The sequence below is a fragment of the Gobio gobio genome (assembly GCF_949357685.1).
Source record: "Gobio gobio genome assembly, chromosome: 13".
Lineage (NCBI taxonomy): Eukaryota > Metazoa > Chordata > Actinopteri > Cypriniformes > Gobionidae > Gobio > Gobio gobio.
In genome coordinates, this window is record NC_137106.1 from 11,497,764 (window position 1) to 11,512,889 (window position 15,126).

The window sequence follows — 15,126 nt, forward strand, 5'->3', positions numbered from 1 at the left end:
TACTTTGAAAGACGCGCGGACAGGGCTGCGCGCGTGACGCGTCCGGGCGCGGTAAGTGAAGTATACCCGGGCCTTTACCAGACGCCTCGCGGCTCGCGCTGATGTTTCTTTGCAGCCAAACTTAACTAGAAATACCACATTTGGATTATCATAAACAAGGTCGGAAATTAACAGGGGCTTGGGGCAAAAATGCCACCAAAAATGAATTAATATAAAATAATTTAAAAACGCTCCTGTATGAGTTCTTGATTTAATCTTTATCAGCTGCAGTCCATAACATTTATTGAGTTTAAAAATGACTAGATGCATATGAGTGAGTACATCATGAATCCATTTTCCAAACCGTGTTTTTATCTTACCCTGAATCACTACGGTACACATATAATAAGTGTTTCTATTCTGACTATTCCAGTTTGGTTCGCAGCGCTGTGGAGGAGCACAGTCCCTGTGTGACACGCCAATCGCCATAGACACACACAGAGAGAAGTAGATCCGGCTGCAGTGTTCTTCCGCGAGATGCACTCAGTTCTGTTTATTAGCGCCAGAGCGCCAAAAGTTACGGACTGCTATTGCTCCGACTCGAGTATTGGCATGATTGCAAATGTGATACTGATCTTGTACAAAAGTCCAATAGACAAGTTGATATTAAGTAACAACGTTTTAGCCACAATAATGTTTATTTCGTGAAAATCAAAACAACACCAGTTGTGCATCTCCAAGCGGTTCGATCGAATGAATCTGCGTTTGAACGATTGAATGAACTACTCGCACATAAGACTTGACGCCACCTACTGGCTGTTTTATTTTCATATTTATACTTTGCATGGACTTTTTATTTAAAATATAAATATTTTAACTAAGTTTAAGTTTAACTTGTACATAGCCTATTTCTAAATTCAAAAACTTATATTTAAAACATTTATACAACATTATTTACCCATGAGCTGCATGTAAATGTATCTAAACACCATATCAGATTGAGCTTTTGTGCCACTTCTACTTTTGATGCTGATTTAATTTGATTGGTAAAAGTCTGGTTGTGTCTTATTGCTCTAACTGAATTTATTGTTTAAATTAACATTTAAAAAAAAAACTTTTCTATTTTAAATGAAGAAATTGACAAAAGATGATGCATACATTTAATAAGATTAGAAAACATTGCTCTTATAATGGTAAAAATGCCCCTGGACATTAATTTAAAGGGACAAAGATCATCCTGTAATGGGAAAGTTATAATTGGAATACGTGTTATTGATCAGAAAGTACTCCTAAATTTTTGACTGTGCTCCTAATTTTTTTAAATTAGGAGCACAAGTGCTCCTCAAGAAAAATGTTAGCGTAGAGCCCTGTCTCTGTCTGCCATTGTCTGTGATGTTTGTATACTGTATTATTTACTAGTAGTAGGCTACTTTGTACTTAATTTAATTCATAAAAACAACCATATTTTTTTCATTTATTTTTATTTTTCATTTCTATGAAAAGATTTTCCACAAATTGTGTGTTGTGTATTTTCTGGTAATCAAATGAATTTAATTAATCTATCAAACAAAGTGCTGCACAACTGAGCTTTATATGGTTAAAATTAAAACATGAACAAAAATTGTAATTTATTACTTAAAAGATAAAGTTTTGATAATTTATTATTATGACATTAGTGTTAGTATTATTATTACATTGAGATTATCTAAATTCTACTGTACAACAGTGATGTATTTGTCAAGTTAAACCAAACTTTTATTTTCACGGGTTGCCGTGTTTATGATATGATAGTAGTTTTTCTCAAATGATACGGTAAAATGCTCATAGAGTGACTCTTGGTTGCTCTGGAGATGACGTTTGTGTGTTCATGTCTTCATATGAGACGGCAGAGATGAAACATGCAACCGACACACGCTATTCTGAGAGTGTGTGTGTGATAAATTAAACCACGCCTCTGCTCCATCCGTTTGCACAGAGATATGCAGGACATGCAGGATTCATATTTAAATGGTCTTTTTGCGGTTTAATATTCACAGACACTAGTCTATATCACCAGATGCGTTCTCAGGTACCGAAATTTGGTACCAATTGATTTCATGCGAATCGGTACTCTGTAGTACTGACGTAATTTGGTCGGTGCCCTTAAAAGTACGAGTTCAGTACCCAACCCTACTCATGACACACATCTGTGTTTGGGTTATAGTATTGTTTTGGTGAACCTTAAAGGGTTAGTTCACCCAAAAATGAAAATTCTGTCATTTAATTACACACCATCATGTCGTTCCAAACCCGTAAGAGCTTCGTTTATCTTCAGAACACAAATTAAGATATTTTTGATGAAACCAGAGAGCTTTCTGACCCCCAATAGACTGCAAAGTTATTTTAAAAAAGTATTCTCATCGCTTCATAACATTTTAAGGTTGAACAACTGGAGTCACATGGACTATTTTAATGATGTCTGGGCCTTGAAAGTTGCAATGATGTTGCTGCCCTATGGATTCAGAAAGCTCTCAGATTTCATCAATAATATCTTCATTTGTGTTCTGAAGATGAACAAAGGTTTTACGGCTTTAGAACAACATGAGAGTGTGTAAATGATGACAGAATTTAAAATGTTTTGGGTGAACTAAACCCTTTAAGCTTTGCTTCTTGCGTGTACAGCAGTTTTTTCATACACAAGTTGCATTTTAATTGACCCACCTGTTATTGTGGATGAGAACTAAAGAGTGTGTATCTGTTTTACAAAATTGTTCATTGATAATTCTCGTTTCAGCCAAACTCTGTGACCCCTGCGTTTAAACCTTGGAGCTTAAACACTTCATTAGATGTGGTTCCTCAGTCCCAGCTACAGCCAGTCATACCCACTAGTGACTGTAGCAGCCAGAGCTCTGACAAGCAGAAACTTTCCAGAAAGCCTGTTCCCATGCAAAGCACCTTTGCAAAAATGGTCCCACACCCTGCACAAGGGTCTACAGTCGACCAGGATCCCAGTGCCATCAATAAGAGGGCAAACCACAGTCATGGTGGTAGACATCAACGACGCTGTTACGATGATAAACCTTTCCACAGTTCCTCCTTGAAGCAGGATGACTCTGAGACATTTAAGGGTTATGGAGTAGACCCAAATATGGCTTCTTTGGGAGACATGGATGTGGAAAACTCCTCATCAGGGCTTTCTGACCTTAAGGAGCCCCATACCACCACTTCACCGTTCTCACTTTACACTCACTCCTTCCTCGCTTCATTCCCTCAGAAGTGTCCCAATGCTTCAGTCACCCAGAGCAGTGATGGGGAGAATACCTCAGAGGACTTCTCTCCAAGTTCCAGCAAACGCAAACGCTTCTGCAACACGTATAATATTCTGAATCGATCAGGCCTGCTGGGCATCACACTGCGCACAAAGGAACTCATTCGTCAGAACAAACGTTCCCAGGCCCAACTTCAGAGTCTGCAGGCTCAGACTGACCTCTTCTTGGAGGCCATATGTAGTGGAGACCCCAAAGTCTGGACCAGATTGCAGCTCATCCTCCAGAACTCTAGAAACGGTGAGGAGGCACCAATGGAATCACTGGTGGACTCTGTAAAGGATGCAGACGAGGAGACCACTGACGCGACTTGTGTGGTGTAGTAGCAGGTTCACATATTAATATTTCAACTGTTGTATTGTGCAATTTATGGAATAACCGGCTTTGCTCAGACCTCAGAAGTTAGGCACAAATTTTCAGCTTCAATGTCAAAAATTTGAGACTTCAGAGATCTAGTTATCAGTATCACATCATACGGACCACAAAACCAGTCATAAGGGTATTTTTTTTATAAAAATAAATAAGCTTTCCATTGATGTATGGTTTGTTAGGATAATATTTGGCCGAGATAAAACTATTTGAAAATCTGGAATCTGAGTGTGCAATAATCGAAATATTGAGAAAATCGCCTTTTAAAGTTGTCTAAATGAAGTCCTTAGCCACGCATATTACTAATAATAATAATACATTTTTGATATATTTACAGTAGGAAATTTACAAAATATCTTCATGGATTATGTACCTTTACTTAATATCCTAATGATTTTTGGCATAAAAGAAAAATGAATAATTTTGACCCATACAATGTATTGTTGGCTATTGCCACAAATATACCCGTGCGACTTATGACTGGTTTTGTGGTCCAGGGTCACATGATGTTATCTATCCAATATCAGTCATCCTTATACCTGTGTGTTGTCATATAAATATAAATACAATGTTTAGGTAACAACTGCATCTGTTTCTGATTGATGAAGTGATTCAATAGATAATGAAATAACGCTCAATTTCAAGAGTTTATTAGAACAGCGTACTCCCATTATTTTTAATAAGAACGCTATTAACTGTGTTTTACTTTAATTGGTTACTATTTGGAAAGGAGGCCTTGGAACACCGGAACTGGACAGAAAAAAATATGTTCTGCTCCGAATGACAAAAATGGAAAAACATTTATTTTCTAATCTCTGTATCTAAGAAATGCCTTTGACAAATATTTGTGTTTTAAGTACACAAAAAATGATTAAATAGTTTTTTAGTTCAGTTCAAAATGTGAAGTTCAGATTCATCCTTGTAATTTGTAATGACGTCTTTTGTAATAAACATGAATTGTGTTCTCATCTCCGAGTAAATGTTCTTGTTAATATTGTTATCTATGGGAAAGACTAAGAGGACTAATAACCACGTGTGCTAGTCAGGGTATATTTGAATGTGGTAAAAATTTGCTGCTTTTTTTTTTTTTTACAAATGTTAAAGTGGATTGTTTACATTCTTAACAGAGAATGTGATTTTCTTTCGGTTTGGGTGTGAATGTGTAAACTGGCAAATGTTTTTCCCTGTAGCAATCTGATATACTGCATGCGTACAGACAGAAAGCAGGTACTAATAAGCCTTGATCAAGTGTAGTGGAGAACTGAATGTGCTGTGTGATAGCATGTACACTCAACTACTTTTCTGTACAAATTTTACTTTTTTGTTTTTTTTGGTGGGTTGAATTATCACAACCCGATACGACACTTTTTTTATTTATTTTTGCTGTAGAAATCTATGCAATAGTCTTGTTTAGTATTAGTGTTGTGCTGAAGTGCGGTTTTGTACTCTGTAAGTGTCATTTGACTTTGTGCCTTAAAAATAAAGGCATTTGAAATAAATCTGAGATCTGCTTGGTTAAAAACATTCTTTAAAAAAAAAAAAAAAACGTTTTTGGGTGAACGATCCTTTTAATGCGTTTTAAGGTTGAAGTTGAACACTGAATATCTCTTAAACTATTACATTGTTTACAAAGGGAAACTATATATATATATATATATACAGGGGTGTAATGGTACACAAAACAGACGGTTCGGTACGTACCTCGGTTTTGATGTCACGGTTCGGTACAGCAGTTTTACAAAAATGCTTTTTATTCATTTTTAATCAACAGTGGTTTACTGAAAAAAATGTGTCTGTCCTTAAATTAATTCAATTATAACTAAAAGTTTATTGAAGATATTGCTGTAAACTATATAGGGTGCCGTTACTTACACATTATAATATTAAAGGTTAACAACAGAGCCCAAACTATTAGCCTAAATTCAGTTGCTATTTATTTTTAGATATAATAATCAAGGCAAGGCAAGTTTATTTGTATAGCACATTTCATACACAGTGGCAATTCAAAGTGCTTTACACAGAAATGAAATAAAAATATTCGTAAGTGAATTAAAACAGTTATAATAGGAATGAAAAGAAATAAAAAATAAAGATGAAAACCCCTATCTGTGGTGGAAGAAAATGGAGAGTCAGGTTTACTTTGGGACTTCCCCATATTGGCTGTCTGCTTCTGTGGTTTTTAACCGGCTCACAGCACGGCCTCCTCGCTCACGTGATATCTCAAAATTTTCAAAATTTCAATCACGTTGCATTTACCACAGAATCAGTCATCCACCTATGGTTTATCCACCCCACTTATTTATCGCTCCCCGTCTCTCAACATCTTCCACCCAGACAGCCTTAACAAAATAAAAATATTGAAAGATAAAAATAAAGAGTATAATTAAAACTAAAAATAAAAACAGGGTTAAATTGAAACATATAAATTAAAATGCAAGCAGTTCGGACAAAGCACGTACAGTAGCACAGAGCTCATTCAGTCAATGCACAGCTAAACAGATGTGTTTTGAGTCTGGATTTGAAAGTGGCTAATGTTGGAGCATCTAAATCAACACTAAATCAAAAAAAATGTTCTCTCCAATTGTTGAAATATAATCATTTATACACAGTGGCTGTTATTTTAATGACAGATTTATTTAAACATACATGAAATAAACAAGACATCACTAACAGGTTAAATATAATATAGTGAATATATTTAGCGAAAGAGTTGTGACTATGAATGACTTCCGAGGTAAATGTGATGCTACGTGACATTGTTTTCAAGCTGTTTTATTGTCTTTCCGCGGTTGAAACAGATTGAGCGATTACACGACATATGATACATTCCAGTATATATATATGTCATTACATGTAATCTGGAATATGTTATCAAATTAAAATGTAATACTTGTAATTAGATTTTAATTCAATTTAAAATACTCATAATCTGACTTTACTTTTTTATTGATTACTGTATGATTATTTTATTCTCACAATGGCAGTAAATAATAATTCATTGATTCTCCCTACTACCAGCCACTGAGATCAACACAGCATTTGATCACTGGATTTACAGAAATAATTTCACATAAGAAGGTTTTTCTCAACATTGCATATCTAAATCCTTCCCCCACCCTTCGGATGAGCGTTAAACCAATTCCCGACTCTTTGTGGTCATAAAAAATCCCAGGATGTCCAAAAGAGTAGGGGTGTAACCCCGGCATCCTGGCCAAATTTGCCCATTGGCCTCTGTCCATCATGGCCTCCTAATCATCCCCATATACCGATTGGCTTCATCACTCTCCTCTCCACCAATCAGCTGGTGTGTGGTGGGCGTTCTGGCACAATTTAGATTAGATTAGATTAGATTCAACTTTATTGTCATTACACAAGTACAAGTACAAGGCAACGAAATGCAGTTTAGGTCTAACCAGAAGTGCAATAGCAGCAAGTGCAGGATATACAACGTTTGCATAAGTGCAGGACATGGATATGTACTGAGTATATATAAATATGTCTATAAATAGAGAGATGGTTATTACTATAAACAGAATTTACAGGTGAATATGTACAGTGAATAATATACAGATGGTTAATACTATAAACAGAATTTACAGGTGGATATGTACTATGAATATAATATAATATACAGATGGCTATTACTATAAACAGAATTTTACAGATAGAGGTATACAATGATATGTTAGGCTAAAATTAGGAATATGGCAGTGGATTAAGGTAGTGCAATAAATTATGGACAGAAGCTATCCGAAAAAAAGTGTAAAAGTGCAGTGGAAGTGATTGCATATTACAGTTAGAAGTACGGTGCAAAATACAAATGTAAACAGTAGGTACTGTAAATAACAGTCGGCAGTGCAAATGAGCATAATCCAGTTACGGTGTGGTAGTGCAAAATGAATAAGTAAACAGTTGTTACTGTAATAAAGAGTCGGTAGTGCAAATAACAAAGTGAAGGTGGATGTGAGGTAGGAGAGTTATCAGTATATGAGGGGGGTGGATCAGCGGGGGTTTGAGTTCAATAAAGAGACAGCTCTGGGGAAAAAACTGTTCTTAAGTCTGCTGGTCCTGGTCCGGTGGATCCTGAAACGCCTGCCGGAGGGCAGGAGAGAAAACAGTCTGTGGGCTGGGTGCGAGGAGTCCTTGAGGATGCTGCGAGCTCGATGCAGACAGCGTTTCCTCTGGATGTGTTCGATGGCAGGCAGTGGAGTCCCTGTGATGCGCTGGGCAGTTTTCACCACCCGCTGCAGTGCCTTGCGCTCCGCAACAGAGCAGCTCCCATACCATACTGCGACACAGTTGGTCAGGATGCTTTCTATTGCGCAGCGGTAGAAGTTCACCAGGATAGCAGAGGAGAGCTGGTTCTTCCTCAGTGTCCTCAGGAAGAAGAGGCGCTGGTGAGCCTTCTTGACCAGGCTGGAGGTGTTGGTCGTCCACGACATGTCCGCTGAGATGTGGGTCCCCAGGAACTTGAAACTGGAGACGCGTTCAACAGCCATTCCATTGATGTGGATGGTGTCGTGTGTGCCTCTTGACTCCTTCCTGAAGTCCACGATGAGCTCCTTCGTTTTGGTGGTGTTGAGGAGCAGGTTATTTTCGGTGCACCATGTGGCCAGGTGCTGGATCTCCTCCCTGTAGGCAGTCTCATCGTTGTTGCTGATGAGCCCAATCACCGTTGTGTCGTCCGCAAACTTGACGATAGAATTAGATCCATACACAGGCTTGCAGTCGGAGGTGAAGAGGGAGTAGAGAAACGGACTTAGCACACAGCCCTGTGGTACACCAGTGTTGAGTGTGATGGATGTGGAGCAGGTGGATCCTGAACGAACATTCTGGGGTCTGTCAGTTAGGAAGTCCAAAATCCAGTTGCACATTGAGGTATTGATGCCCAGGTCTCCAAGTTTGGCTATTAACTTGGTTGGGATGACAGTGTTGAATGCTGAGCTGAAGTCAACAAACAGCATGCGTGCGTAAGTGTTCTTATTGTCCAGGTGAGTGAGCACAGAGTGCAGTGCCATGGAAACGGCATCCTCTGTGCTCCTATTGCTGCGGTAGGCAAACTGGTGTGAGTCCAATGTGGATGGTAGAGAGTCTTTTAGGTGTTCCAGGACCAGCCGCTCAAAGCACTTCATGACGATGGGTGTGAGTGCTACAGGGCGGTAGTCGTTAGGGCACCTCGGGTTAGAGTGTTTTGGCACTGGCACAATGGACGTGCGTTTGAAGCATGAAGGTACAGCTGCTTGGGCAAGAGACAGGTTGAAAATGTCTGTAAAAACCTCAGCGAGCTGCTCCGCACATGCCCTGAGAACACGACCAGGGATGTTGTCTGGTCCAGCAGCCTTGTGCGCGCTGATCCGGCTCAGTGACTTGCAGACATCTGTGGAGGAGAGTGTGATTGGTGGGTCAGCTGAGGGTTTGAGCTTGGTGGCAGTTTCTCTGTTGTCTCTTTCAAAGCGAGCATAAAAGTGATTTAGCTCGTTCAGGAAGTTGACATCAGTGGCTGCGGGGGTGGAGTGGGGGGGTTTGTAGTCACTGATGGCCTGGATGCCCTGCCACATGCGTCGAGGGTCAGAGTTGGAAAAGTGACCCTCTATCTTTAGCTTGTAGCAGTGCTTGGCCTTTTTGATGCCCCTCTTCAGGTTAGCTCTGGATGCGCTGTAGGCTTGTGCATCTCCTGATCTGAAGGCAGTATTGCGTGACTTCAATATGGCTGCCGTCGCATCATCCAGGTGGATGCTGCACATTGGTGGTGGTTGAGTAGATTTACCCCTTGTATATGTAAAGCACTTTGAGTATCCAGAAAAAGCGCTATATAAATGTAACAAATTATTATTAAATGAACTCCTGATGAACACATGTATTTGTATCTGTCTTTGGAAGGTTTTTGTCTTTCAAACACATTCAAATGTACAAATTCATGTCATTTCGTATTTACATGCAATGCAGGGATTCCAAAACTTTTTTTTGTCAGCTGAACCTCTTTGACCTAAAGCAGACCTGAATTTTAATTTAATAAATTAGGATTCAAATCAATGCGATAAACGAGTCAGGTCAAAAATAATCTAAAAGTAGCATTATATTACCTTAATTGTGTGATGTGATTACGTTACTAACTAACATTTTTGTTGTGTAATTCGGAATCAGTAACCAACTACAATTTGTAATTAATCAACTTGTGAGCCAAAACATTATGACCACCTGCCTAATATGCTGTTGGTTCTCTGCATGCTGCCAAAACAGCACCGACCCACCCAGGCACAGACTCTATAAGACCCCTGAAGATGTCCTGTAGAGGTTAGAAGCAGATCTTGAACAGATCTTAAAGGGTAAATTCACCCAAAAATGAAAATGCTGTCATTAATTACTTACCCTCATGTTGTTCGACACCTGTAAGACCTTTGTTCATCTTCGGAACACAAATGACGATATATTAGTTGAAATCCAATGGCTCAGAAAGGCCTCCATTGGCACAATGTACTTTACACTCTCAAGACCCATAAAAGGTACCCATAACGCTTCGAAGCTTCATAATGCTGTGTTTTGAAATCGGTCATAAGTTTAAGTTTAAGTTTATTATTTATTTGACAGGGACCATGTGCAAGTACATTAATCTTACAAAAGAAAAGATGCTTTACACCAGATTTAGCCACAGCTAATTTCCATCCGCAGTCCCTGGGCAGATAAAACAATAAAATATATACATCTAAACATCAATAACTCACTATCTATTTACAACCTCATTTACATTTACACTTCAGCCTAAGCTAACCCTGTACATACTGTTTACAATCAACCTTTTAAAATTGCTATAGTCAATTATTACTAAACATTAACATAATCAGTGCTGACATAGTTGGTTTTCTAATAATACCTTTTTAACATTTTGAGAGAAGTCCCTCAGGTGAGAGGTTAATTTTAGACTATCTGGAAGCTTGTTCCATTCTTTAACAGCTTTGAATGAGAAGGCTGTCTGTGCAAAGGCAGAGCATCTTTTTATCACTATATAAGTTGTTATTTAGGGTTTTTTTGTGCACAAAAACTATTCTTGTTGCTTTATAAAGTTATTGTAGAACCACTGTAGTGAGATGGACTTTGTAACGATGTCTTTAGTACCTTTTATGGGTCTTGAGAGTGTAAAGTGCCATTGTGCCAATGGAGGACTTTCTGAGCCATCGGATTTCAACTAAAATATCTTCATTTGTGTTCCGAAGATGAACGAAGGTCTTACGGGTGTCGAACGACATGAGGGTAAGTAATTAATGACAGAATTTTCATTTTTGGGTGAACTAACCCTTTAAAGGATTAGTTCACTTCAAAATGAAAATTTCCTTATATTTTACTCACCCCCATCTCATCCATGATGTTCATGTCTTTCTCTCTTCAGTCGAAAACGTTTTTTGAGGAAAACATTCCAGGATTTTTCTTCACATAATGGTTTTTAATTGCAACCTTCAACTGGTTGAAGGTCCAAATCAATGCAGTTTCAAAGGGCTTCGAAGGGCTTCAGAGGCTCTTTGCGATCCCAGACGAGGAATAGGGTCTTATCTAGCGAAACCATCGGCCATTTTCAACAACAAAAAAAATTAATATGCTTTATAACCTAAATTGCTCACCTTGCGCTGCTCTGCGACCTGCTAGTGATGGTGTAATCACGTCAAAAACGCCACACTAGACGTAGGAAGAAGTACCGCCCCAATCGAACGTGCGAGGACTAATACAAACTCTCTTTACCAAAAAACACTACATTTGCAACTTCAAAATCGTCTGACTTTGTACTTTTACCTTTTTTTTGCTGAAGGCCGTTAGTATTAGTCTTCGCATGTGCACTTTGTAAACACGGGGGTGATACTTCTGCCTACGTCTAGCGTGACCTTTCCGACGTGATTACACCATCACTGGCACGTCACAGAGCAGCGCAAGATGAGCATTTTAAGATAAAAAGTATATACATTTTTTATGAAAATGACCGATGGTTTCGTTAGATAAGACCCTATTCCTCGTCTGGGATCGCTCAGTGCCTCTGAAGCCCTTCGAAGCGCTTTGAAACTGCATTGATTTGATTTTTCAACATTTTGGTTGCAATTGAAAACCATTATGTGAAGAAAAATCCTGGAATGTTTTCCTCAAACTTAATTTCTTTTCGACTGAAGACAGAAAGACATGAACATCTTGGATGAGATGGGGGTGAGTAAAATATCAGGAAATTTTCATTTTGAAGTGAACTAATCCTTTAAACTCTTCATTATGTTCCTGAACAACATTTGTCATGAAGGTGTGCACCAGGGCTGCAACAATATTTAGGTAGGTGGCACCGTGGCAAGTGCAAATTTACGTCCACATGAATGGCTGGATCCAAGGTTTCCAAGCAGAACATTGCCGGGAACAACACACTGCCTCCGCCGGCTTGGATCCTGATGCCATCACTTCCCCAGGTAAACTGTGCACACATATACGGCTGTCCATGTGATGTAAAAGAAAACAGGCAACCCTTTTCTACTGCTCAAAAGGTTCAGTTCCGACGCTCCTGTGTCCATTATAGGCACTTTCGACAGGAGTCATTATGGGCACTCTGAATGATCCGCGGCTACGCTGCCCCATATGCAGCAGACAGAGTGTGATGCACTGTGTGTTGTGACACATTCCTCCTATAGCCATCCTTAAAAGTTTGTGTGACTTGTACCACAGTAGACCTTTTTTTGGCTCTGACCAGACGGGATAGCCTTCGCCTCCGTCGTGCATCCATGAGCCTTGGGCACCCCAACATCCTTTCTCCAGTTTGTCCCTCCTCGGACGACTGTTGGTAAATTCTCACCACTCCTGATCAGGAGCAAACCACAAGCCTTGCCATTTTAGAGATATTCTGATCCAGTCGCCTTGCCATAACAATTTGGCCCTTGTCAAAGTAGCTCAGATCTTTATTCCTGCACATTTCTCCTGCATCCAACACGTTGATTCTGAGAACTGTTTGCTTACCATCTAATCTAAACAGCCCATAATATGTCACCTTGTTAGATGATCAACAATATTCGCTTCACCTGGGAAATAGAAATATTAATGAGCCAAAACATTATGATGGCCCTGTACACTTTATCAATCACATAAAACATATGTAGTTTGTGTTTTGGTTGAAGTCACATTTATTTTAAGGTATTTGGTGGTAACCTAATTGGTTACAAATAAATAAATCACAGAAAATGTATGTTCATTTCCATATTTTCCATGCATCAAATACAGATATATTAATTCACAACAGTATCATTTTTAAGTAGGTGGTACAAAAATGAATATATATGAAAATATAATCTTAGCTGTGATGGAAAACAACCTGTTTCTGAACACCTAGACAACTAATCGAGTCTAGATAGACGTGAAGAGTTAAGGTGTTTTGATAAGATATGTTTCTTAATTCAACTAGCCAAAGGATGTTGAGGACCATGTTTCAAAACATCAAACAGGGTTGAGTGAAGCAATCGCAAGCGTGCACTTATAATAATTGAAACACTGACATGAAACTTAATAGTGGATTGCTGTTTTATAAGAGGGTTTCAGTTACAGACAGTGTGACCCTCCATTATTACTAATTACTTTGACCGTGTTGTATATTGGAACACAGCTAAAAATACACTATACAAAATATACAAATATTGCTTGCTGTAAATCACCACAAAGTTTTCTCGGTAATCTGTTGTCTAGGGGAAATCTTAGCTTTTAAGTCTATTTTGCAAGTCACTGAGAAGTACAGCCAAACTAATTTCCCTATTTAAAAACAAAATAGCCATACAAGGTATCAAAATAATAAAAAGAAAGAATGACAGACCATTTATGTCAAAGTAGGGGTGGGCGATACAACCAAAATCGTATTATTATTTTAGCTTTGTTATCAAAAATTAGAACAAAGACTAAAATAATAGGACAAATTCAATATAAGATACAAATAAATAAAAAGTGCATAAATAGTTTCAGATACAGTAGGAGCATTTACTGTAACAGTAGCATTCAAAAAATAAAACACTACATAGACTTTGCTGTATGAGTTCTTAAAGCTACTGAAGTTTTTCAGTCAAGAGGAGCGAGTGATTCTCTTTGTATATTGGTTTATGATTAAGTCAAGTCAAGTCACCTTCATTTATATAGCGCTGTTTTACAATATAGATTGTTTCAAAGCAGCTTTATAGTGAAACAAGTTATTGTCCATTTAAAATAAGGTTTTGATTGATCAATTTCCGTTGTAAATAGTCATTAGTTATTTACTTTGGGGCCACTTACACAACACCATTTTCAACCAAAATAAAAAACTCTCAATGCGTTCCAGCTGCTCATCCACAGAGCAACAGCACCTGGCAGCTAGAGAAAGCAAGCCCCCAAAAGGAGGTTTTGAAATAGTTTTGAAACGATACTGTGGCAGGGGAGGAGTGGTTTAGTGAGGTCTGTGACAGGAGAGAGAGTTGGGAGACAAGCGCAGCATAAGTGCAAATGACGAACACCTGTGTCTTGTTTCAGTAATGGGCATGGAGAGACCGTATAAAGCTACCTGGAAGACGAGAAGCGGCAGAGAGAGACTGACTAGAGACTTGTGGATCTATGAGAGACTGAGAAAGCTCTGGGGAGCATCTGAACGTACTACAGAGAAAGACTGAGTTATTGTGAGTGCCAGTGGCGCAGTTTATTGTTGTTGGATCTATTGAAAAGAAAAGAAAGTTTACCACGAGTCTCCGTCAAGCTGACCCTATCTTCTTCCTCCCTTCACTATTTTGAACCTTGCTACAGTGGTGCCGAAACCCGGGAAGGAAGAAGCAGCCGCAGCCATGCAATCTCTGCCGTCATCAACGCTGTTTGCGACCATCATCTCATCCCTCGTTCCGGATCTGGATGGACCGCGAGGTTCGGGCTGAGGCGCCAGCAGCCCCTCCCACTCCCTCCCACCTGCCCTTGAACAAAATGGGGCCGCAGGATGACCCGGAGGTCTTCCTGGACCTGTTCGAGAAGACGGCCGAAGCAGGTGGGTGGGCACGGGAGCAATGGCCGATAAAACAGATTCCCCTGCTGTCGGGGGAGGCACAAGTCACGGCCCAACAACTGCCTGTCCAGAACCTCCTGGTGTTTGATGAACTAAAGAGGGCCATTTTACAGCGGGTCGGCCGAAGCCCAGAGCAACATCGCCAGCGATTTCGTTTGCTGGAGCTGGGCGAAAGTGGCCGACCCTTCGTGTTGGCCCAACAGCTCCGGGACTAAGTGGCCGACCCTTCGTGTTGGCCCAACAGCTCCGGGACTCCTGCCGCAAATGGCTACTGGATGAGGGGACGCGACGTCGAGAAAATCATCAATCTGGTGACGCTGGAGCAGTTCATCATTCGTCTGCCCAGGAAAACAGCTGAGTGGGTCCAGTGCCACTGTCTGACGTCACTAGACTGGCGGAGGACCAAATGGTGGCGTGCCCAGGGGTCAGCGGAGCATTACCATCTGTCTCTCTCTC

General features: G+C 39.6%; 1 protein-coding gene across 1 annotated transcript in view; it reads left to right on the top strand.

The window, feature by feature from the left end:
- Positions 1-4,621, top strand: part of cipca (CLOCK-interacting pacemaker a) — a 9,090-nt gene extending 4,469 nt beyond the window's left edge. The window contains exon 4 of the mRNA XM_079833351.1: positions 2,753-4,621. Within this exon, the coding sequence (XP_079689477.1) occupies positions 2,753-3,607 (855 nt within the window). The 3' untranslated portion in view covers positions 3,608-4,621. The remainder of the gene's footprint in view (positions 1-2,752) is intronic.
- The last annotated feature ends 10,505 nt before the right edge of the window (positions 4,622-15,126 follow it).